General features: G+C 40.1%; 3 protein-coding genes across 3 annotated transcripts; 2 read left to right on the forward strand and 1 right to left on the reverse strand.

Annotated features, from left to right (window-relative positions):
- Window positions 1-808: 808 nt before the first annotated feature.
- On the forward strand, window positions 809-3,574 carry lrit1b (leucine-rich repeat, immunoglobulin-like and transmembrane domains 1b). The gene is made up of 4 exons (XM_070852325.1): window positions 809-930; window positions 1,304-1,764; window positions 2,054-2,359; window positions 2,505-3,574. Exons 1-4 carry the CDS (start codon window positions 809-811, stop codon window positions 3,572-3,574), a joined length of 1,959 nt encoding a protein of 652 aa, XP_070708426.1.
- Window positions 3,575-5,664: 2,090 nt separating this feature from the next.
- LOC139220340 (leucine-rich repeat, immunoglobulin-like domain and transmembrane domain-containing protein 2) lies at window positions 5,665-7,797 on the forward strand. The gene is made up of 3 exons (XM_070852420.1): window positions 5,665-5,774; window positions 6,029-6,810; window positions 7,010-7,797. The coding sequence occupies exons 1-3, from the start codon at window positions 5,665-5,667 to the stop codon at window positions 7,795-7,797; spliced, it is 1,680 nt and encodes a 559-aa protein (XP_070708521.1).
- Window positions 7,798-11,172: 3,375 nt separating this feature from the next.
- On the reverse strand, window positions 11,173-22,800 carry LOC139220081 (cadherin-related family member 1a). Its single transcript, XM_070852144.1, has 17 exons — window positions 22,740-22,800; window positions 22,247-22,342; window positions 21,714-21,859; window positions 21,568-21,618; window positions 21,110-21,199; window positions 20,867-20,953; window positions 19,690-19,806; window positions 18,426-18,569; window positions 18,239-18,317; window positions 18,054-18,154; window positions 17,748-17,951; window positions 17,081-17,233; window positions 16,613-16,777; window positions 15,908-15,975; window positions 14,294-14,522; window positions 13,412-13,666; window positions 11,173-11,712 (listed from the first exon to the last, which is right to left on the reverse strand). The coding sequence occupies exons 1-17, from the start codon at window positions 22,798-22,800 to the stop codon at window positions 11,173-11,175; spliced, it is 2,586 nt and encodes an 861-aa protein (XP_070708245.1).
- Window positions 22,801-23,910: the final 1,110 nt, after the last annotated feature.

A 23,910-nucleotide genomic window follows, 5' to 3' on the forward strand; every position in this document is an offset into this window, starting at 1 on the left:
GGTCACTTATCTGGTTGAACTTTGGCTCTAATAACAAGATGAGTGACACAATACAGTAAATACAGGTAGCAACTCTACACTGCCATCTAGTGGTCCTACTACGGTCTAACCACCATTCAAACTACAGTCTGTCAGTGTTCAAGTGTTATTTATGTAAAGATTTATACACAGGCAAAGAAAAACAGCAGAAATGTATTAAGTTGTAAAAATGTAAAAGACTGTAGGACTTCTCTGTGCTTTCATAGCACTGTTGTAATATGCCTTTTCTTTCTTTTTTGTTTAATTGTCAATTGTTAAGTGGGAAGAAAGTACTGAAACAAATTTAAAAAAAAAATAAAACTATTAAAATATAATAAATACTTGTGAAGGAACTCCTCATTTCAAAATATTTCTATATGAAAAAAAGGTTTAAAATATTCCTGATGGTTAACCACATGTAGTTACATTTTTTTGGGGGGGGGGGGTTTGTGTTGCGCCTCCCTGGAGCCTCCGCCTTGTTTAGGTGTCTGTTCTTAGTTAACCATCCAATCAACTATTTCAAACTGTTTCCCTGAGAATGAAAGTGAAAACTATGCAGCCTATCAGCTTCCAGGAAGCAATAGCCTAATCGTGTGAATGAAAATAACCCAAGTCCTCCACTAATCCCTGCCTATCCTTTTTATCTCAGGATTCAGACCAGTCGGTGCAGTATGGAGCTGTGAGCCTGCGCCACCACGATGCGTCCGATGCTCCGTTAGAGCAGAGCTGTAGCGCCTATTTTCTAATTGTAGTTTAGCTGCATGAGGTTTAGCAGCTTGCGGGAGAAAAGATGAGTCGATATTTTGCTGCTGCTTTTTGTTTGGCTTTAGTTTTTCTGCCCCTGCTGAGCAGTTCGTGTCCTGCGCAATGCAGCTGCTTCTTCCACAAATTAAGCGACGGATCAAAAGCAAGGTAAACTTGCCAATTATTAACTGTTCTTATTTTGAAGTTTTTTTTTTATTCTCAGAAAATGTGTTATATTTTCTTTGCGTACAAAATCGGTTTTCAGTGCAGCTTTCTTCTCTGCAGTCACTGTTTAGTGGAGGATTAACTTGGAGTTGTGCTTTAATCTGCTTTGCTTGTTACCGAACAATAGGCTACTACGTTTTTCTCTATAAAAGCTGAACTAAATTATTTTTCCAAGGTAACATGGGGCCAGAATATATATTTTGTTTGATATTTAATCCACTTCTTCAAGCGCTTACAATTTGAAAGCTTTAATATTGTTTCTCTTCTAAATGTTATATCATAAATACATCACTGTGTTGTTATTTTTTTCTTGCAGGAGTGTACTTTGCAATGATCCTGAGATCACGGTGGTTCCTCCAAATTTCCCCACTGACACATCAAAGCTGCGCATTGAAAAGACAGCAATCACACGGATCTCAAGCGGCAACTTCCACTACCTCAACAACCTGGAGTTTCTGTGGATGTCTTTCAATTCACTCAGTTCGCTGAATGTGGACAGTTTCCGGGGTCTTTACAACCTGGACGAGCTCCGGCTGGATGGCAACTCCCTCACCTCCTTCCCCTGGGAGTCTCTGACTGAGATGCCAAACCTGAGGCTCCTCGACTTACACAACAACAAGATCTCTACCATCCCCGCCGAAGCCACCATGTACATAAAGAATATCACCTATCTGGACTTATCCAGCAACAGTCTGACAACCATTCCTGCTGATGTTCTCACCATGTGGCTGAGTGTGAAGCCATCTCAGGACGCCGATTCCTCCAAACTAATTCTCGGTGAGGATCAAGCTGTCACATTTTAGGATACTGGAGCATATTCTTTTTAAGCTGCCGTGCATGACGACCACTTCTTTGACACTAGAAGCATTAAAAGCTGAGTTAGGGATTAGTCTAAGTATAGTTATTGTGTGCAGTGTGTCAAGTTCTTTTTAACTCCACACGTATTTGGTCTTAAATTAACTTGGTGTTGTGTAAAGGAAAATCTACTGGGTGTTAGTAACAAGTTCGTATGGGAATGTTGAGTTGAAAACTGACAGCACTTTGTCACGTCTGGTTTCCTCTGCAGGGCTCCATGACAACCCGTGGCTGTGTGACTGCCGGCTGTATGATCTGGTCCAGTTTCAGAAGTCGCCATCGTCATCCGTGGCTCTCGTCGACACCAGGCTGAGGTGCGCTGATCCAGAGAGCTTGTCAGGGGTTCTTTTCACCGAAGCGGAGCTGCAGAGGTGCCAGGGCCCTCGGGTGCACACGGCTGTGGCTCGTGTGCGAAGCTCACTGGGCAACAATGTCCTGCTGCGCTGCGGCACAGTTGGAGTCCCCATCCCCGAGCTGTCCTGGAGCCGTGCTGATGGCAAGAAAATGAACGGCACCGGTGAGTTCAGCAGAAATAATTCCAGATCTGCTTAGTTTAGAATAGCATCTATTTCTGTCCAAGCCAGAGTGTCAATGGGATTAAAGTTCTTTCTTTTTGTGCCAATCTACTTAACTCTGTGCATGTGTGCTTTTTTATGTTCCAGTTCAGGAAGAGATTTCAAAGGAGGGCATCATTTGGTCGATTTTGAGTGTGCCTGCAGTCTCCTACCGAGATTCTGGGAAATATGTGTGCAAAGCAACCAACTTTGTGGGCACTGCAGACGCCATCATCTCTTTGGTGATCACCGACTCCTTTCGGTCAGAGGAAGCAGGTGGGGGTGTTTCTAAGAGGACCAGAGGGAAGAAACCCGGCGGTATTGGGAGAGCGGCATACCAGGAGAAACTTATTGCCAGATATGTTCCTCCACCAACCACCGCTGCTGCCCAGCCCATCATCGAGCCTCTCAATGGCAAAGGCGTGACTGGGAAGTATGAGATCGAGAGCTACAGCATATCTGACGGTGCTTCTCAGGGACGAGGCAAGGCGTTGGACACTAAGAGGCCGACGGAGGTGGAGCAGGATGCTTTGAGTAACTTAGCGGCCAATGCCTCGTCTTTACAGCAAGCTCCGGAGAAAAGGATAGTGCGTTCAGTGAAGGTGATTGGTGACACCGATCATACTGTCTCTCTGAACTGGCGAGCCCCTACAGCCACAAACACCACAGAATTCAGCATCCTGTATGCTATATTTGGTGAGAGAGACATGCGTCGGATCAATGTAGGTGCCGGAAAGAACCGGATCACCATTGATGGCCTTGTGCCAAAGACAAAGTACATTGCATGTGTTTGCGTCAAAGGCCTGATCCCGAAAAAGGAGCAGTGTGTAATCTTCTCAACAGACGAGGCGGCCAGTGCCAGTGGCACTCAGAAGCTCATTAATGTAGTGGTGATAACAGTGGCATGTGTAATTGCTGTCCCCCTGACACTGATTGTGTGCTGCGGGGCATTAAAGAAGCGCTGCCAAAAACTGTTGGGGCGGCAGTCCAAGGAAATGCAGGACTCCTATGTCACGTTTGAGACCCTCGGCCCCGGGGCCAAAGCTAAAGGGATGGAGGGCGAGTATCTGACCAGGCTAAATCCCGACGAGTCCAACAGACTGCTCTCAGCGAGGTCCAGTGTGGACTCAGAGGCCACAGCCAGGACTGAAGGGCCACCCAGCGAATACTTCTGCTAAAACCGAAGTAGGCCTCAACCTCCAGGAGGATGCACTTTGTTTTCTAACGGCCTGTGATGTGAAAAGACAAACTACTGTGCTCAGAGACTCAAACGATCCTCTTCTAGAGGTCTTCAGAGGACACTGCTTGCTCTGCCAGCACTGGATGTATTTAATTGTTTTACAGCCTTGTTGGAATAAAAACCACCATTCACTTGGTGGACAGCAAAAAAGGGAAAATACACACTGTGGCACAGTTTCAATATTTGCAGGTGTAAATGTGTAAAAATCTTTTTTTTTTTTTTTATTCTTCAAGCACTTTTAAAGATAATGTTTTGCAGAGGAAAATGTCTTGAAATGTTGCCCTAAACTGTTTAAAACCCAATCTTTTTTTTTTCTTCCAAGATGTAAAATCTGCATTGTGTTATAATCTTTATTTAAAACATTCAGTATTTAGAGACAAAATGAACCAGCAGTTATTAGTCTATTTTGTATGTCAGTATAATGTTAATGTGCCAGGTTTACTGTTGGGACAAAAACCTAAAATACAGTAGCCTACAATTTATAATGTATAAATATTTGTGACCTGAATATGTGTGTATGTATGAATGTAATGTATAAAAATAAATATTTTTTATATTGATATATGCTCTCAAGCTTTTTTCTTACATCTCAGAATATGGGTTTTTGAATCGTTCAATCTTCTTTACTGAAGCATAAATTAGCTTTATGTGCATTAAAAAATACCATCTAATGACTGTAAATACATAACATGCAGATTATGAAAATTTCACTATGTAGGAAAACATACAGCTCATCTTAGCAAAGTAATCGCGTAGCGTTTAAAACCCATAAAGCTCTTTAAAACCTGCTTTAAGTAGTAGATGAGTGAGCTGGATGATATTTAAATCACAATTTTGAAATCTCCTGTCTAAAACTCACAATTTGCATTAATAGGGAGGCTAGTGGTGTCGCTTCATGGATGGTCAAGACTGAAATACATCAACAGCTATTAGATATATCGTCATGCAATCTAATAAAGGCATTCATGGTCCTCAGGTGATGATTCCTGATGATTTTGGTGATCCTGGGCTGACAAACATACTAGACCTAGATGGCATAAACACTATACCTACTAAATATGCATGTTAGCATCCTTATTGTGAGTGTGTTAGAATGCTAATAGTAGCATTTAGCTCAAAGTGCCTGAGTACAGCCACACAGAGCAGCTCGGCATCTTCTATTAGTCAGATTCACACATGAAGTGAAGCATTAACTAAATCTAAATCTGCTATAAAAGCTTCAGGGCAATTTGTTTTGTCCCTTCTGGGAAAAAAATGTGTTCAGTATTTAAGCAGATGAAACTAAAGTCATTAAAAAGTGTTTATTGGAGTAATTTTCAAACGTTTCTGATTGATATGTACTACCATGTAAACAAACTAACAATAAGGATTTACACTTGTATGATAACTGGGAGGTTGGCCCTGTTACAGAACATCTAGTTTATCTCTTGGCCTGTCATACTAGGATATACGCCTATAGAATTGTTGTTAAAGATTGAAACTATAGTGCTGTAGACGTCTGTTTTCACACTTGCTTTATTCGCCGATTCAGCCTTTAACAACCTGTGAGACAAACAGTGTTCAGATTATTGAGGTCAGATTACAGTCCTCTCCAGACATCTGTCTCTCTCGGCAGCCCTCCCTCTCTGTGCTGCTAAACCTGACGGGCTTCGGCCCATTTAATACAGATGGGCCTCCTGTCATGACGGTGCCTGTGCTTTGGTGATGGACAAATAAATTAAATTAGACTGATACAAAACATGATACAAAGCAGTTTACCTGAAAATGTAACGGGAATAAAATCAAACATAAGTGACGACGAATTTTGCTTGAACATTTGTGGCGTGTGTTTTCATGCTTTTGAGGAGATCTGACTTTTCTAGACAAAGTGGACCACTGCTATAAATACACATTTCCTATGTGTGTCTCGCATGTCACTTGGTGTCTTAAGTGTTGCGTCAAGCAAGATTAAGGTAATAGGCTTTCTTCCATGCAGCCCATGGGCATGTCCTGCCCTCACAGGCCTATTTCACAAGCTCCTCCAGGAATATGGACGCCTTTTATGTTGCATTACATATCACTTTGGTATTTTATCTGGTCACCCCTGGATCATCGAGTTGTCTGAATGGTTGCTCCTGCAAAAATGATAACTTGGGAAGGTAAGTGAGTACTGAAATTAGGCAAATGTATAAGTAGGTTAAGTGTTTGCCGTAACCCCATTTTAAACAACTCAAGTGTTTTGGTTTTGTGAAATGTAACCTGCTAAATCTAAATCTGCACATAAATGCTATCCATAAATTTGTGAAAATAGTGCATTAACTGCATTTGCTGTGAAGATGAAATACACATTTGTCATTAGCTTCTCTTGTCTACACATATCTATATCTATATGTATATCTATATCTATCTGTAGGTCTTTACTATGTATGGACACCTCCATGGGACAAATCCCAAAGGACATCCCAGACGATTTCACTAAAATCCGAATTGAAAACTGCCACCTGACGGAGTTACCTCAGTCACCTTTCTCTGAGGTTAGTGGCTTGGAGTCCCTGTGGCTGAATTTCAATGAGATCACCCTTATGAACATCAAAAGCTTGGAAGGGCTGGCAAACCTGACTGAGCTCAGGCTGCAAGGGAACAAGCTGACATCAGTGCCATGGACGGCGTTCCAGGACACTCCGCAACTGAAGATTTTGGACCTGAAACGCAATCGATTGGACGTTCTGCCTGAACACGCTCTGAGACACTTGCCTGCCCTGACCTACTTAGATTTATCCTTCAATCAGATTACTGTCATATCAAAAGATGTCTTCATCAATTGGCCTCTTTACCAAACGGCAGAGAAAGTGTGGGGGAAAGAAGGGGTGGTCTCCAACGTGGTTCTGGGTCTGCACGACAACCCCTGGTTGTGCGATTGCCGCCTAAAAGGCTTTGTTGAATTCATCCGAGCGGTCAGCCCTCCCATCATTCTGATGAACTCTTATTTGACGTGCTCAAGCCCCGCCTCCAGAGCTGACAAGTTTTTCCACGAGATCCAGTTAAAAACGTGCATGAAGCCAGTGACCTCTGCCCCAGAGACTAACATCACTTTACCTCTCGGAGCAAATGCAACACTCACATGCTTAGTGAAGGCCAGGCCAGCCCCGACCATTCAGTGGATGTACAGTCTGAAGATTATAAGAGGATTTGCTAGTAAGATTTTTTTTTATTACTACCATCCATTAAACTGTTGTGAACACTAAGCATGGTATATGTTGAACTTTCAGGCTACATCTGTTTTATGAAAGGATACAGGAACAATACCCACTGTAGGGTTCTCTCGCCATGTAAGATGTAAATAGCTTGTGATTTAAACGCAGTACAGTCTGACGCTTAATTCTTTTCCTTGCAGCTAAAGAGACTCACATAGACGAGGAGACGGTCACCTCCCAGCTAGTGATCCCATCTCTTCACCTAGCAGACCGAGGACTCTATACCTGCACAGCCAACAACTTCATTGGCAATTCCTCTGTCAGCATCACAGTTAACATCACCTCCTTCAATTCCTCCATTCCTCTCCCCCCACCTGTCCCCATGCTGTCCTCTGATGAGAACACCTACATTGACATCCGCATCGCTAAGCAGACAGTTTACGGTATCACCCTGGAGTGGTACGCAGCAATGGACAACCCAGCAGAAACCTGGTTCACCATCCACTTTGGCAAATACAATTCACCCAAAAAGGAGATGATCTACATCGGCCCCGGCATCAACAGCTACTCTGTCAGCGACCTGCTTCCTGTCACCAAATACGAGGTGTGTGTGACCCTGAAGAACCATCCGCCGAGGGAAGGCCAGTGCATCGTGTTTATGACGGGGAGTGACATCAGTGAGCTGGAGCAAAGAGAGAGGCTTATCCACATTATTGTCATCGTGTGCGCCATGGTGCTGGCAGTGCCGGCCGGCATGTTCGCCTGCACCACAGAGGCCAGGTTCAGCTGTGTGGACCGCTGTGTGGATCTGTGGAAGAAGCACAGGCTCCACGGAGAGGACCTGCAGGGGATGGAGAGACAGGGCACCTTCGACAGCCTGCAGGCGGCCAGCGATGAGGGCCTGTGCAAGGACTCGGAGGAAAAGCCAAAAAAGAGGCGGAAGTCTGAGGATAGGTGCAAAGGAGGAAGTGCAGCGCATCTGTACTAACATCAAAGTCATTAAATGTACATTCATGTGTATTTGTAAATAATGTCAGTTTTAAGCATAGCGCCAGTTTGTGACTCTCATGTATTATCATTGCATTTGAGTCGCAGCCGAAAAACCGAAAAGGGTCATTCAAGAAAACGTACCTGTTATGCCACGATATTTCCATAATCATCAAAGACTCTTCCAAACATCTGGATGAAGAAATATTCCACCTGCTGCACGCTTAAAAAATATTACTAATGCCCAAATCGTGACTCCGTCCAGTGAGCCAGAAATTACACATCTACTTGCTCTTTTTGTGCAATGAGAGAAAAAAGTAACCTGCTCTTTTGTTTGAAAATATAAATAATGGAAAGTAAAGTCAAGACAAATACAAGTGGTAGTAAGATTTCCTATATTTGGTTCACTGTACAAATAATCAAAGACATATGTCATTTCCGGCTGCCATCTTTGTGATAGAGAGAGCTACCACTGGCTGAAAAAAGGTTTTATTAGGTAGTAAAAAGAATATGTTTTTCATTCAATGATCAGAAAAGTCTTTGAGGATCCTGGAAATACTTTCAGAGGAACAGTAAGTTTTGTTAAATGATCTTTTAGGCTTTTCTAAGATCGCACTGTATTTATTTTTGAGAAACTCAAATGCTGACTGGAGCTCTGTGAGTTTAAAGTAACGCATGAGAGCGACGAACTATTTCAGTACAGAGTCTTCCTGTAAATATATATCGCAAAGCTATCAGCTCAAAGTGGAGATGCCTTTCTTTCTTATTATAAGGAGAGTTTGTTATTATCTGTGTTAATATGTGTTCAATATTTCTATGGCTCAGTTTTTTTTACTGTTTTAATACTGAATACAAAAACATGCAATCCTATATTTAAAACTGTATATAAATCTATACTTTGGATATATCTTTATTGTTAACTTCACCCAGCTAAATCGTAATTGAGTGGATTGTGGGTTGGTTCATGGTTCAGGAGATTTTAATCCACTTATGCTAAAGAGATATGTATTTTTTTATTGTTTTTTGTTTTTGTTTCACAGACTCCAGATCTGCTGTCTTGAAATCAAATGAAAATGATGTTTGATGCGGATTAAAGGGGAGTCAAAGACAAACGCTGAGACATACTCTTATTTTTCAGCACAATCACTCAGAGGATTTGTTGCATAAGCAGTTTTTTCCCGTGCATTTATACATACACTCGTAAGCAGATTAAAGTGATTTTCTATGTGAATCCTAGTCAGCAGGACATGATATTTCCATTTAATGACAGCTCCAAGCTTGCAGTGCCTGTCTATTACTGGTACAGGCAGCTGTGTGACATAGACATATTTGAATATGATGAAAATTAGATTTAGTGTAAAATATTCAGGACACATCATCAGTGGAATCATTGCATCCATTTTTACATACTATTATACAATGTGGGATTTTTTTCCTCATATATAAGGGTGTTCATTACTGTTAGATTGCAGCCTGTACAGTATATGATTAAGTATAAATATTTTTTGAGCAATGGCAGAAGACGTACTCAGATCTCTACTCTCTACTCAGAAGTAAAAGTGCCAATAATTATCAATATAAAAATATTCCATTACAAGTCTAAGCAGAGAAGTATTATCCACAAAATGTACTCAATAGTACTTGATCTGCAGACAAATGGCCCTTTTAACTGATATATTATGATAGATTACATTATTAGATCTTTATACTGATGCATCAGTGTTTAAGCAGCTTTTTACTGTTGTGGCTTGTTGAGGCGGAGCTTATTTTAACTACTTTAAACTATAAAGTAGTAACTACTTTACTTTTACAGTTCAGTTGTTTACTCCTGTGGTTCCAAAACAAGGGGAAAGGCCCTCGAATAGAACAAGCTGCCCCAACTAGACTCTGGATTTTATTACTATCAATTAAAATGTAGTATTTTATATTAGTATCACTGCAGTGAAATCCACAAAGTGACTAGTAATAATAAAATAAATGTTTTACATTTATTAATGTTCACTGATAAATGTTTGCTTTACCTCGTTATTTATATCCATTGTATGACTTCAATTTGGCTCCCATGTTTGAGGTCCCAGTGAAATAAAACATTGTTTTTGTTCTTAACTAAACTTTATCAAACTAATACAGTCTCTGAAAAAATAGACCCCAGACCAAATTATTTTGAAATATTTATTCAAAATCAAGACAGTACAAAGACGGTACAAATATGTTACTTCGAAGGACCAGGCAAGTGTAATTTATAGGTAATATATATATATTTTATCTCAATTTGTTTAAGATAGATATAAGTTAAGATATAATCAGATACAAGATATGTGTTACAACAGTTTTATTTGCCTACATTTGAAGGCAATGATAAGTAACATGGAAAGTAAGTGTGCATGGACCCTAAGTGTTCGACACAGACTATATCTACAAAGGAAATGTCCGAGCAGGTTATATACATCATGATCTCTGCTTGAAAGTCTTAAGCATATGACTAATTTTTATTAACAATATCCCACTAGTGGAGTTAGATGGTTTTGTTTGTTCTTACTGCAGCAAGTTACCGCAGGGAAATGTTCATATCTTCTCATATATGTACACGCAAAATAATGAATAAATGAAAAAAATAATTCAACACTGTACATTTAAAATGGACCCATGTTTTTTCTTTTATATAGAAAAGCATTTTTTCTAGAATCACACTAAATAAATAGAAGCAACTCTGTCAGCTTGTGAAAACCTACAGTGGCACATTGTTATCATACAAAAGAGCAACTTCTCAGCGTTCAAGCGGCTGATTTAACACAGTAAAAATATTAACACACAGGTCCTTTAGCACTTTATGAGACGCAGTGTTGTTTTTCATGCCCAGTGTCTTTCAGCTGCATGCTCCAGTGAGCGAAAAGAATTTTTTAAGAACGAGTCATAGGGTGAAAACTTAGTTCTGTCTGGAAAACATGAAAGGAGCTTTACACTTTTCAGGAAGTTACACAACTTATGTATACACAGTAAGTCTTAGTGATCCTCTCCTTGGGTACTTTACAGTGGTGCCTCTTACTGTTAAGATGATGTAATCCTCCTCAAGATGGCAGTGTGGTGAATTATCTTTGACTGCACAACTGACAGACTGGAGCTCTCTCCTCTCTTTACCTTTGTCAGGTCAACTGAGGATGCAGCAAAGCCCACGTGTTTAATATTTCGTCTTCAGACATAAATATCTGTGAACCTTCCACTTATACCCCTTGTACCATTTACTGATGAGTAATCTCAAGGCAGGCCCGCCCTACCAGATCATCACATGAGGTTCAGGTGAGAGTAGTAGTAGAGAGCAGTAGAGTCGTCAAAGAATGGACTGGGGAACCTTAAACAAGACGTTTGAGTGACAGAGTTAATAATAACCTTGATTGCTCTCAATGATTTTCTGCTCCAGCTTCAATTTAAGCTCCGACACTAAAGCAGAGCTCATATTTCCCTCTTTGCGGCGATTACATTTAGCTTTCTTGCAGCCTTTAGAAGCCAGGGCACCAGATATTGTCGGGACTGCCCAGGGCCTCTCAGTGGGTCGTGTGTTAGATGGGGGTGGAGGGGGCAGAGGAGCAGTTGGGGGTGGAGGCTTTGGCCGGGGGTTGCTAGTTACGCTCCGCGAGCTGCCGTCGTCTTTTTCGACAAGGAACTTATCTGCAGGGTCTTGGAATTTGATAATGGGCATCCTGAAGTTCCAGGGCTCCTCTTGCCTGGGTCGCCGCTTAATGATGCGACGTGTTGGCATGATCCTGTTTGACTTTGAGTTGCGCATGTACATAGCCGTAGAGATCAAGACAGTCACCCCTACCAGTACGCTAATAATAACAGTAACCATGCCTAGAGCTTTCAAAGGATTGTCCCTACTTTTCATTAAAAAGGCCGCCATAGGCCCCTTGAGAGGAGTCTGTAAAAGAGCACAAATAAAATAGTTTAAATCACGTCCAAGGGACTGAATCCAAGCGTTAACGCAACATTTGTCCAAAGCATGCAAGCATGAGAGATGGATGCGCAAAGCACTGGCAGAGGAGGCCCAAACAGCATATCTACCAAGAATGTGATGCTCCCACACTCACAGTCATCCGTCTTCCTCTGTCCTACAGTACAGGACTGCTGATGCAAAGCTAAGAACTATGCACAAAACTAGTTGTTGGGAATGCATCTGGCAGTGCAGTGCATTTGGATTTCTCTTTGGCATGTGACTGATGAGACAACAAGAAAGATGGAGTGAAGTGCATGTTTGTGTGAGAAAACTGGAGATTAAACGAGCAAATCCTGGTTTAAACCCTAAGTAAAAGGCTCCATCTTAGTCACTTTGCAAGAAGTCTGAGTCACGCTCTAGAAAAAAAGTATTTTAGATTATTAAAGATGTGGTTTTAGTGGAGTAAAAATCTATACTACTTTAAAAAACTAGAAAATAGAAAAACTAATAAATCTGTTTTTATATTATTCCTTCAAATGTGCTCCAGGACTCCTTTTGAGACAACCAGTAAAAAAAATAGATATCTTTTTAAAGGTTATGAATGAATAATGAAGTACAGGCGTCAAGGTCTTTCTCACTTGATTCTGCGGATCACTTTAATATAGTTACTCTCAGGGTTGATTCGGGACTTTTTCACTGCGTTGCAGTACAGGATTGTGGATATGCAGACTGTTAGAAAAATGAGGGTAGTGACAATGCTGATACAAATTCCAAAAACAGTCAGCGGACGCTTGCTGAGGCCGATGAAGTATGAAACAATTCGACCTTTGATCTGAAAAGCACGATACACAACACAGAAACAACACCAAAGACACTGAGTCATCTCATCATGCAGAGTGAAAGAATGAGCACATGGTGAAGACATGTCAGAACATTATGGATTCACGTAAATTACTGAAAGTTTTAAAAGATATTGCTGCTGTTATTTAAACACCAGTAGGCCATTAACTCCATTAATATCCAAAAATGATTAAAGAAGACCATCATTATTAGTATTAGTGTATTAGTAGTTTCGTCATTAGCATGAAGCATTAGTTACAATTTATTACCTTTATAAAATGTGTCTTATTGGGAAGTGATACTTCACTGTGATTCAGCCTCTTTTAGCTCATTGTCTTGGTTTTGTAATACATTTAGTGGGTATTTTTTTTGGTACATTTAGGTTTTTAAAAAAATCCAAAACACTTTTGAAAGAGAAGAAAAAGAAGATAAAGTTGGCAACTGGCTAATAAAGAAAGCGCAACAACTAAGAGCTTAAGAGCCAGTTATTTTTCTCAGGAGTTGGTTCGGACCAGAACAACTTATCAAGCAGTTTTAATAGTTTTTGGATGAGTGTGGACGCACGGCTATATCAGGCTGTGACGACACAGATTAGTGGGATAAATTCATCGTTACTTTTGGTCTCTTCGCGGGACTTGTTGATGATAATAAAAGCATAAGAACTACCAGCATTATCCTTTAAAGAAGATGAAGTCAATGAAATGAATGAATTAGCAGCTGCAAGCATGACAACAATGCCTATTTTCATATGCTATAATGCTTGAATCTACAGCTGGCGCTGCCTAAAGCTCAGGCTTGGAATAAAAAGCGCTGCGAGCACACTGTGAGCCAGAACAAGTCTTACCGCCTCTGTGATATCGATATTGACCACGGCTGTTGTGCTGAAGGACGGTGAGCCTCTGTCCCTCGCCTGGACCACCAGAGACCACTTGCAGTCCTGCTGTTTAGTGATGTTCTGCACGATCTCCATGGACTTGATGTACGGCTTCAGCTTGATCTCCCCAGTGTCGGCGTTGATATCAAAGGCGTCGTCAGGATCGGCTTTCATGATGGAGTACTCGATGACGTTGTTTGGAGACTCCGCATCTTCATCCATAGCCTGAAAAACATAGCAGACTAACATGTAATGGTTGCCTTTGACTGCATTATGGTTATATATTGTCTGTATTGTCTATACTTCACAAAACAGTTGTGGCAGGTTACGAAAATGATTTTGTCATTATTTGAAAAGGCAAAAACCAACAATACTCTCTCTAAATACTTTCTGACATTCCTACCCTGTAAGTGGCTGTAAGCTATAACAAGACTAACTAATTTCCTAAAACAGCTGGGCACTTGTACCAAATCTTACTCAAACAAAATTTATTGGGGACTATTTTTAGCTGCGGATCAATAATTGTAATGAAGGAACACGTCTTCCACGACAATCGAGCTCTGTGACACAAAAGAATGAGTCATATTGGGCTTTAAATACACAGGCAACACTTGGATCAATTTATTGTTGGTTTTGAGCTTACAATAGAAAATCACTAGCCTTGACCTCTACGTTTGAAGCAGTAATGATTCGTTTTCAAACATAAAATTTAAAATGATACATCTGTTTTGTGATATTTTGATGTGCACACCCTTTGTGCATTATGATTCTGTATTATTTAATTTCAATAATTTTAAGTCTTGGACTGAAATCTATTGATTTTCAGCACATGAGAAAAATGATATTATGTACCTCTACTTTGACGGGTATACCAATGATCATGGTCTTCTCCAAGAATTTTTCATTGAATTCTGGGGAGTGGTCGTTCATGTCGAGGACGTTGACAAAGACTTCAGCCAGGCTGTACTTCCGCTCCGAATCTTCAGCCTTGACGTAAAAGTTGTACGTAGACCTGACCTCTGCGTCCAGGGTGGTCCAGGGCTGCGTGGAGATGAGGCCCGATGACGGTTGGATGGAAAACCTGCAGTTTCGGAACAGTTCACACAGAGTATGAGTCATAACCACAGCTGTCTATTTTGTGTCAAACTGTCCCATCGAAGCAGGTGTTTCGTATGTTGACGTCCTCATTCACAGCACAAGTGACATTTACATCATATCCTGTGACTTTCTACATGCCTGAAATACTTCACCATAAAAAGCTGATTTCCATCCTTTATTGTAGAGAATGTAGAATAAAAATGTACTGAATTTAATAGTTAACAATATGTACGAAGAAAATGTTCAGTTTATAAGTCTTAGTTATCAATATCAATAAATAGTCTAAGTTTAAATTGTGCTCATTATTATTATGTAGTGTTTTTGTCCTGAATATTTGTCTATTTGTCTGATTCTGATTAACCTTTTATTTTGTTTCGTAATCTTTTACACTCTTATCCAGCTTTGTACTTTTTATAATTTAGGTTAATTTTTTCACGCTGCGATGCATTTTTATTCATCTAATGACTCACTAACTACAAATTTCTACCGATCCATAGCGCCAACATGTGGCCATTTAAAAACCACTTCACTTTTTGATTTGCAGCTCCTGGGATGTGGTGTTTCTCTATTTATTTTTTCCCGCATCCTTTTCTTGAAAATAAATCCAATCAGTTTTTTGAAGTTTTTATCCAATTGTCACCCATTTTGCTACAGAAAATATCTGAATTAACCCGTGCTGCTGTTTTTCAACAAGCAAAAATATCTGCCGTCAAAAAAACCTCAAAGCTGTTAGAAACACAGGTATGACATTAGCAGAAATGATTGGATTCTACGGTGTTGCCATGGGTTTGTGCTTTCTGAGAGCTCTCTAGTTCAACATTGGGCTTGCTGCCATTTTATTCAGCTGTCTTTTTCCACTGTGAAATTTCACAAGTTGCCTTGAAACTGAGAACTTTCGCACAATTAACTCAGGTCGCTGCCTGAAGACAAGAATAAATTTTCACTTTTCCTTCACTGCATGCTGCCTTGCTTTTCAAAGCTGCCGTCTCTGTGGCTCCAGCTGTCACATTGCATGTTAATTGGCTCTCCCTATGTGAGACAGGCAAGGCTGTCTATTTTTAACTCTCCAATCCAATTAGGAGATTAGCCAGCATCTTGCAGCCATTTTAGAGCGAGCTGTTTGTGCAGCAGAGGGGCCAATCAAACTGGTTTCCTGCTTACTGCCTCCATCAAAGAGACAAAGATGAATCAACACTGGTGTCCTGCTGGCTGAGTTTAATGAAACACACTGAACCTCTGTGCAGACTTGAGTCATATATACATCAAAAATAGCTTTTTAATTTATGAAATGTCTTTTGTGGAAGTGCAAGAGTTAAGTATCTGATCAGACCAAACCTAAACTGGCAGGAGGGAAAGGTTTTCACTTACAAATCTGATCCTGATCCATAAATCGAGTATTTGACAACACCCCAAGGCCCTGAATCTGGATCATTTGCCTGGAGGAAAAAGCAGGATTGAGATTAGAAGCTCAACACTTATAGCACATACGATAAAGTGTGAAAAATGTACACTTTACCAAAAGTAATCAATATATTACACAAATAGTTGATCAAAAAACTCAACCAAGGTGACTAAAGGTGGTCCATATAGATGGTTTTTTACTGGTGCTGATTAAGGATAACCAGCCAGGGTCTTAAGCTTATGTACAGTGGGAGGGGCAGCTATAAGTCTCTTGCTGTGATGAGTGGGGATGGAGGTATAAGTCAACATGATTAACCTTGGGGCAAAATTAAGCTTTTTGCTCCACACTGTGGAGCTTGTACACGCTGCCTGGCTGCAGGATGCACACAATATAATTGAAAGGAAGAGACAAATGTGCCAATATTTCTAATAATATAACCCCAGCCAAAGGAAAAGCATAGAGCATATGCCAGATTGTCACATGGAGACATGAATTTTCTAACTAGGACCAACAAAAACAAATCCAGAGAATGCTGAGCTTTTTTGTCTGGCAACAACCTGCTTTCATCTAATGAACTGCCCAGAGTAATAATGCATTTATTGGGAGATTGATGGATTATATAATCACTTTGGTGGTGGGGTTAAAGCAGAGTTTAATCTTTATTGACTCACTGTTACAGTCACAACGCTGGAGCCTCCAGGAGAGTTCTCAGGGACCCTGGCGATGTAATACTCGGACGTGAATTTGGGGATGTTGTCGTTTGTGTCCAGCAGGTTTATCACTATGTCAGCTGTTGCACTGAACCTCTCAGGAGTGTCGATCTCCACTGCCAGCAGCTGCAGAGAGAGCAAGCAAAGGTTTAGTCGATTATTCAATTAGTATATTGACAAACAGACTGAAAGAGAGAGGCTGTAGCCACACTAGCAGCCCTGTGAGGCTCTAATGCTCATTGTGAATCAAATTCTTTCATATCAAAATGTGTTTTTGGTATTTACAATTCTCTGTGAAGTACTTGTAATAATTTGCCACAGGGTGAAGGCAAAAAAGGTGAAGATAATAATCAGCTGCAGCCCTAGATTAAACATTGGTGTAATTTCAGTAACACTCATTAATTATTTGGTGATATATGAAGTCCTAACCTTAAAAGAAAGTGTTCCTCCCTTTTCATAGTCGATGCCAGATGTGTCCTCCACAATGATGGTCACCTGCGCTTCATTGAGGACTGTCTGAGGAACCACTCGCAACACTCGACTCGGCCCCACAAGTCTCAGTTTAAATTTAGCATTTGCTCCCTGCGAAGAAAAAATAAACAGCATAATGTAGAAACTGTGAATTAGTAAAGTAAATAAAAATAAAAACGATGAAGATGACTTCAGCAAACCTTGATGGATTTTAAGGGAAATATTTGGCAGATATTGTTACATGAGTCACTGAGGAAGGATTGAGAGAATAAACATGATGACATAATATTTTATATTGAACTAATGAACGAAGGTTTTATGAATATTTTTAAATGGTGTTGCATAACGGCACATACTTTGAGGCTGGTTGACAGATATTTATGCAACATTGTACTCAGGGGTATTAGTGCATCCATCAGCAGAGGAACAATCTCTGAAAACACTTTGCTTTTGTTATTACAGGACCAGCTTTTGTCACAATAACTGACCAGTTAATGTATGTCTAAAGTGAATGTCTCGATGAAAGATTATTACTTTAAGTACAGTCGGTGCACACAGACCAATAAAGCCTGAGAAAGGAATCAACAGATGTGTAGAGGTCACTGAACTTTGGGAATGTATTTACCTGATCGGAGTCATTGACGGTGATCTTAAAGCCTCGGAGGATCTCCCCTGCAGGAGGATGCTCATGCATGGTGACCTCAAACTTGCTCTGTGGTCCGTTCTCTCCGTAAAAGGTCGGAGGATGGTTGTTGAGATCCACCACTCGGACTATCACTGTGGTAATGTCGTAGTCCCCCAAGTTGTTGTTTGGTCCTACCTCAGAGGCCTGGGTTCAAACATTACATTCACATACACATTCAGTAGTAGTAGTAGGTGAGATTTATGAGAGATGAGGATAATTCCCTAGAGATAAAAGAAACAACAATACCTTGACTTTTATTTCATATAATTCATTTTTCAGCATTGATGGGTACGTCGTCAAGGTGAGGCATCCGCTGGTGCCATTTATGTCAAAGACACCATCACTTCCTGAAAGGTGACACAAGAAATGATGTAAATGTGTCCGATGAAAAGGTGGATTAAAGTAAGCTAGGTAGCTCATCTCGTTCTTACCATTCATAATGGAATAATGCATCGGGTTAGGACAGCCTTGATCTCCATCTTTAGCGTACACAGTGAATATTTCAGAACCCTACAGGAATAAAATACATAAATAACCTTATCCAAATGAACTGTATGTAAACAGAATCAGCGCTCTGATCACCTTCACTGGTGTGTAAAGAATGAGAGGAGGACTTACAGGAACTGAGACTTCGTAGATGTAGCCAAAGTAAGGGGTTCCTATGAAGGATGGAGGCATGTCTTGGGAGTCAAGTACATTGATTGTTATGGTGGCTGTGGAGGTCAACACCTGGTGCCTCCCATTGTACTTCCCACCTCCATCCTGAGGAAACAAGTCAACAGTCAACACAAAACTTTTGGGAAAGGACATTTTTGTTTAGATTTGGCTGTTAATAGGCACAGACATTTTTAAGGTTCATGTAATCTTAATGTCTGCCCCCTACCATCAAGGAATATCTGCAGCACTGAGGGATTTTTTGAAATTCCTATACAGAGGTTTTATTTTACTATGAGTACTTTTCCCATTTTAGTCAACTAGAATAATATGATATGATCTAATATGATATGATCTCCCAATGGGCAAAAGTAACCTGAAGTCTAGCTTGAGTTTGGTTTCTTTTACAAGCTAAATAGTATCATAGAATAAACAAAATCTAATTAAATATAATAGATAGATAGATAAAAAAATACTTTACTGTGCATGGTTTAATAAAATGTTATCAGTTAGATGCCTGTTTAAGGCTGGGATGTAAATCTCCTAATCCACATTTAGCATGTCAAATGTAATCTCATTGGAAACAGTGGAATCTGTAATTTCATTTGCATGGCTTTGCTAATCATGTTATGCTTCTGTGAGACATACAGAAACTAATTTGTCTGCGTGGAAATGAATTTTCTCAATCGAATCGTTAGTGAGTTCAAGTGATTATATTAGTGGAACTGGTTGCACCAAAAAATTACATATTAATATGTTTTATCATTGATTTGTTATTTACTAAGCATCATAAACTTAGGTTTTTAAGAAGCTGTATGTGCTGCACGTTATAAAAACACAGACACACAGAGCTGAGGCTAGAAATACAAACAAGCCTTCTCCATCACACCATTACTCACAGTGGAGGGATTACTATTACAATTGATAGACATTCCTGACTTTATTTGGAAGACCACCAGAGTAAGTATGTCAAAAGCGATGCTCTTAGAGAGTGTTTGAGATTTGATTGATCGCTCCCTTAACATGTTAACTCGCAGAAACAACTTGCAATAAATGGCAAAAATACATAACTTAGACGTTGAAAACTACAATACCAAAACATGGATGAATCTGACACTTCCAACACTTGATGGAGAAACCTACTAGCTGAGCTACTCACAATGTTAATGTGTGTTTAGTACTCCTGACAGGACAACCCCAAACCCAAAGGGTGACAGTGACCGCTCACCTTTGCAACCACCGTCACAAAGTGTGTGGGTGTGGTCTCGTAGTCCAGAGTCTCACCAGGTTTGATTCTAAGTATACCGCTGTGCCCGTCGATGGTAAACTTGGCAAACGGTGAGGTCTGATAATGTAAAAAGCCACACAGTTAGCAGAGTTTATGCTGACAGCAGAGGCACATTTTATTTTTGTTTGAATTTAGCAATAAAAAACAATCAAGCTATTAAGAAAGATGCTTCTAATCTCGACCTGTCTCGCCTCAACATTGACATTTTTCTACACACTTTCCATCAGGATAGTTTTTGTTTCATAGTTGACACATGAACAGTAACAGCTACTGTGCTGTCAGCTGTTGGCCCGGAACAAACCTAAGCCCCTATTAAGCCTTCAGTGCCTTGCTCAAATGTAATTGAAATTTAATCCACTAAAGTAACACCATTTCCAGACTGCTCTCTGGTATGAGATTAATCTTTCCCTCTGTCCCATCACTCGAATGCCCTTTTTCCTCTCTCCACATGGCAGCACAGCTCTCATGATGTCTGCTCGACCTCTGGTCTTACCCCTGAGTGTTAGAGCCATTCCAAGCCAGTTAACAATATCACAGCACAGCTAGTAATGGCCCAGTTGTAATAAAAGTTATTGAAATAATACATTTTCTAAATGCGTAGGTGGAAATGGGATCAAATAATAGAAGAGCACTAATAAAAAGTAAAAACAGCAAAAAGAAGGAATTCTAAGAAATTTTAAATCAAATAAGGTTTTGGATAAAGTTGTTGGCAAACTTCAGGGTGTATTCTGGGGTGTAGGAGTAAAGAGGGTCAGAGATATATTCTAGAGCCAAGCTATTATGTGATTAGCAAAATCTTACAGTCAACTAGAGGTCATGTGCAAAGAGGCTGAAATAGCTTTAACTATTTTTTCCAGGCACGTGTTACTGTAACAGCCTAACTGCTGTATTTTGGACAGATTCGTTCAACCTAATGCCAGAATAAAGATGGATACATCCGACGAGACAAAAATAAAAGCATATATTGAGTGACATACACAGATAACTCTTCACCCAGATCAAAACAGGCTTGGCCAGCCTTGCTTTAATTCACTTGCAAAAAAGTTTTCCATGCGAACTCAGTTTCATAAAGACACAACTGTGCATCATCTGCATAATAACAAAGCTGTAGGGTTACCTGTAGATAATAGGAGACGCTGCCTCCGGAGCCCATATCTTTATCAATTGCTTGAACTCTGTAGATGCTACTTCCTGGGGCATTGTCCTAGTGCAGAGACAAGAGATTTTATAGCCCTAAAACCCACTTTGATTTTAATTGTTTGTTTTAGTAAATCAGCAGATTTAAGGACAGACAGACCTATAGAAATGAGTTATTTCATCTAATACATTGTATTGGATATATTCATTTTATATACTGTACCTCTAAGACATCAATGATGAAGGGCAGGTTTTGAAATTCAGGCCATTCATCATTGGCATCAGTGACAAACACTCTCACTGTCTCAACAACCTGAAAGCAACATGAAAAAAAAAGTCTCAACTGCAAATAAAAACTACTGCGCCAGCGGGACATTATTTCAGGGCTACATCCTTAAGATAAGCAACCTAAGCTAAATAATTAACTGGAAGTGAGAAGAAAAAGCTCATTCTATATATTTAAATACATCTCACATTTGTAAGAGTAGATATATAACTTTTTCACAGAGCTATATTTAATTCTTGTTTTCTCTGTTTTTTTAGTGTTTAAGTCACAACTGTAAAAATGTAATGGATTGTCATGTAAAAATGTAATTGGCGGTCAAGAAACCAGCAATGGTGTGATTAATGCAGTGGACTAATTACAAAGTAAAATATATCACATAAAGAATATTTACTTACTTTATTGCGACCGTCTGTTATGCTCACAAGCACTGAGATTTCACCTTGTTTCTACAAAGAAAAGATGTCAAGTATCACTCTGAGTCACAGTCATGACAGACTTGCAGCAGGTTTCTTCAAAACAAGGGTCTCACTAAAGGGCTCACCTCTCTGTCAAGCTCTTGAATTAGAGTCACATTTCCTGTTTTGGAGTCCACCCTAAAATATTCTCTGGACCCCTTTTCAAAAGTCAGACCATATCGTACTGGATCTCCCTCCGGATCTGTACCGTTCAGAATATATATCTGTGTCCCTATGTGGCAAAAATGACAAAGAAACAATAATGTCAAACTGTCAAATTCACTATTCATTTCTATGCACATTCAAATCATGCCAGGAAGGTGCAAATGCCTTTTTCTAATATCTCTGTGTTTCATATTCGGCGTCAAAGACGCGTTTAGTAAGCTGGTCTGATGAGCCACCACCCATATTGTTTTCTTCTCGTAAGTCTTGGCATACGTCACAATCCAAAAGGTATTACAGTGATTAGCTGGAGCTTCAATAACAGTGTGTTGATTTCATCGTTACACCTTCGCATGTAAAACAAACACGTTTAAACGACACCAAACTTTATCTCACACTAAAATTAACCAGACCTGTCAATTATTAAAATCATCATTAGATTGCAAATGTTACTTACCAACTAGCGTATCCTCTGAGATGCTGAACAAGGCCATATTCCCATTTGTGCTGCTGGGTCCATTGTCATAGAAATATGGAGCATAGTCTGATTGCCCTTTGTGGGAAAATAAAAAACATGCTCCAAGTTATTTGAGCTGAAGAGAAATGATCAAATCAACATAAATCATATAGATTGTTTTTTCATATTTTGATCTATTTTCAAGTATATGGTGGTAACTGTTGCACTCACTTGCTAAAAAGAGCAGGAACCAAAAGCAGGGAGGAGGAGGAGGAGGATGGAGAATAATTATTAATACATATGTGGATTTAAGTTTCCATCATCATAACACAAACATGTAACCACACATTTAAATATGAAGCACAGGCAGCATGAACAGTCTACGCTAAGATGGACATGCCCTCTCAGCGTTAGGGGATTAACCAGATAAGAGCAAGCCAAGAGGTCTTAACCACACACACAAGAACTAAAAAACAAAAAAGCAGAGCCTTACCCAAGGTGAAGTGAAGCAGGAGGAGGAACAGTAAAGAATGTGTTTTCTTTTCTTTCTTCATCCTGGTGGGGAGGTAAGGCTTGGCTGGCTCATGTGGAAGGCTTGGTGGAGGGAAAGCAAGCAGCGAGTGTCGTACCCTTCTGGAGGCGTCTCAGCAGCTCAGGAGGAAGAGGCTGGGACAGATTCTCAGACACTAATCCAGTGACGCATCCCTTCCCTCCGCAGACATCTTCTACCACACTGCTCTCTCTCCGATTTCTCTTGAAAAACTACACGTGTAGGGCACAGAGCTCAGGTTGCACACAGTAAGGTGTGATCATCACACCTCTGCTGTTCACGTGAGGCTCTGCAGCCATCAAGTTAGATCAGATGCTTTGTGGCATAACATAAGACATATGCATTGCATAGGTGTGTGAAGTCTGATCTGAGTTATACAAACAAAGATCCTTTCTGTCATGTGCTCCATGAGTATTTTTTGTTTATTTGTACAGACACATGGCACATTTGGCTCCTCTTGATGATGTTTTAAAGGGTTTCAAAAAACTCATTAGCCACTTGTAACGTGTCCCACTGGCCTAAGCCTCCCATGGCTGCTCTCCTTGGCAGCTCGCTGACCAACACAAGCATCAACTGCACTTGTGGATCTGTGATGCACTTGTAGCCAAGAGGCTTACTTTGGCCTTTGCAGTCCACTTTCCCTGGGAAACCTAGTGACCTGTCAGTCACTAAGCCTCAAGACATAAAAACGAGGCTTTTACAAACAGTAAGTATTATCACTCAGCATTGTTTTAGTTTAAGCCTTCCTGCTTAATGTAAACATGACATTTTACACAAAAAGTCCATTAAGCATTTTTTTAAAATTGTAAGAAATCCTTAGGGTATGAATCACTTTCAGCTTAAGCAGGTCAAAACCTAAATGCTGCTCTCAAATTCGGAGAGATGCAGCCCAAAAATAGCCCAGAAGCAGCTAATCTGATCAAAAAAAAAAAGAAGTGACACTCTCCGAAAAACAAGCATGACGTTTTAATCTTGCAACCCTGCCTGTCTCAACGTACGACGTCAGACTTTTTATTTTTGAACACAATTTCTACTTTGGCCTCAAGAGAGTTCTGCACCTCTGATCTGATTTGATGGAGTCATGTTATGAGTGTATGTTCGCCTACAATTTCAG

Source organism: Pempheris klunzingeri, chromosome 20 (genome assembly GCF_042242105.1).
Source record: "Pempheris klunzingeri isolate RE-2024b chromosome 20, fPemKlu1.hap1, whole genome shotgun sequence".
In the NCBI taxonomy this organism is placed as follows: Eukaryota; Metazoa; Chordata; class Actinopteri; order Acropomatiformes; family Pempheridae; genus Pempheris; species Pempheris klunzingeri.

Bases quoted from the DNA above. Each gene is read 5' to 3' on its own strand.
- lrit1b (XM_070852325.1), top strand. From the start codon at position 809: ATGAGTCGATATTTTGCTGCTGCTTTTTGTTTGGCTTTAGTTTTTCTG. The intron at 931-1,303 runs GTAAACTTGCCA...TTTTTCTTGCAG, and splicing joins AGCGACGGATCAAAAGCAAG to GAGTGTACTTTGCAATGATC. The intron at 1,765-2,053 runs GTGAGGATCAAG...TTTCCTCTGCAG, and splicing joins TTCCTCCAAACTAATTCTCG to GGCTCCATGACAACCCGTGG.
- LOC139220340 (XM_070852420.1), top strand. From the start codon at position 5,665: ATGGACGCCTTTTATGTTGCATTACATATCACTTTGGTATTTTATCTG. The intron at 5,775-6,028 runs GTAAGTGAGTAC...ATCTATCTGTAG, and splicing joins AAAAATGATAACTTGGGAAG to GTCTTTACTATGTATGGACA. The intron at 6,811-7,009 runs GTAAGATTTTTT...TTTTCCTTGCAG, and splicing joins GATTATAAGAGGATTTGCTA to CTAAAGAGACTCACATAGAC.
- LOC139220081 (XM_070852144.1), bottom strand. From the start codon at position 22,800: ATGAAGAAAGAAAAGAAAACACATTCTTTACTGTTCCTCCTCCTGCTT. The intron at 20,954-21,109 runs GTACAGTATATA...TCTCTGCACTAG, and splicing joins TCATCATTGATGTCTTAGAG to GACAATGCCCCAGGAAGTAG. The intron at 18,318-18,425 runs GTAAGTCCTCCT...TTATTCCTGTAG, and splicing joins TCTACGAAGTCTCAGTTCCT to GGTTCTGAAATATTCACTGT.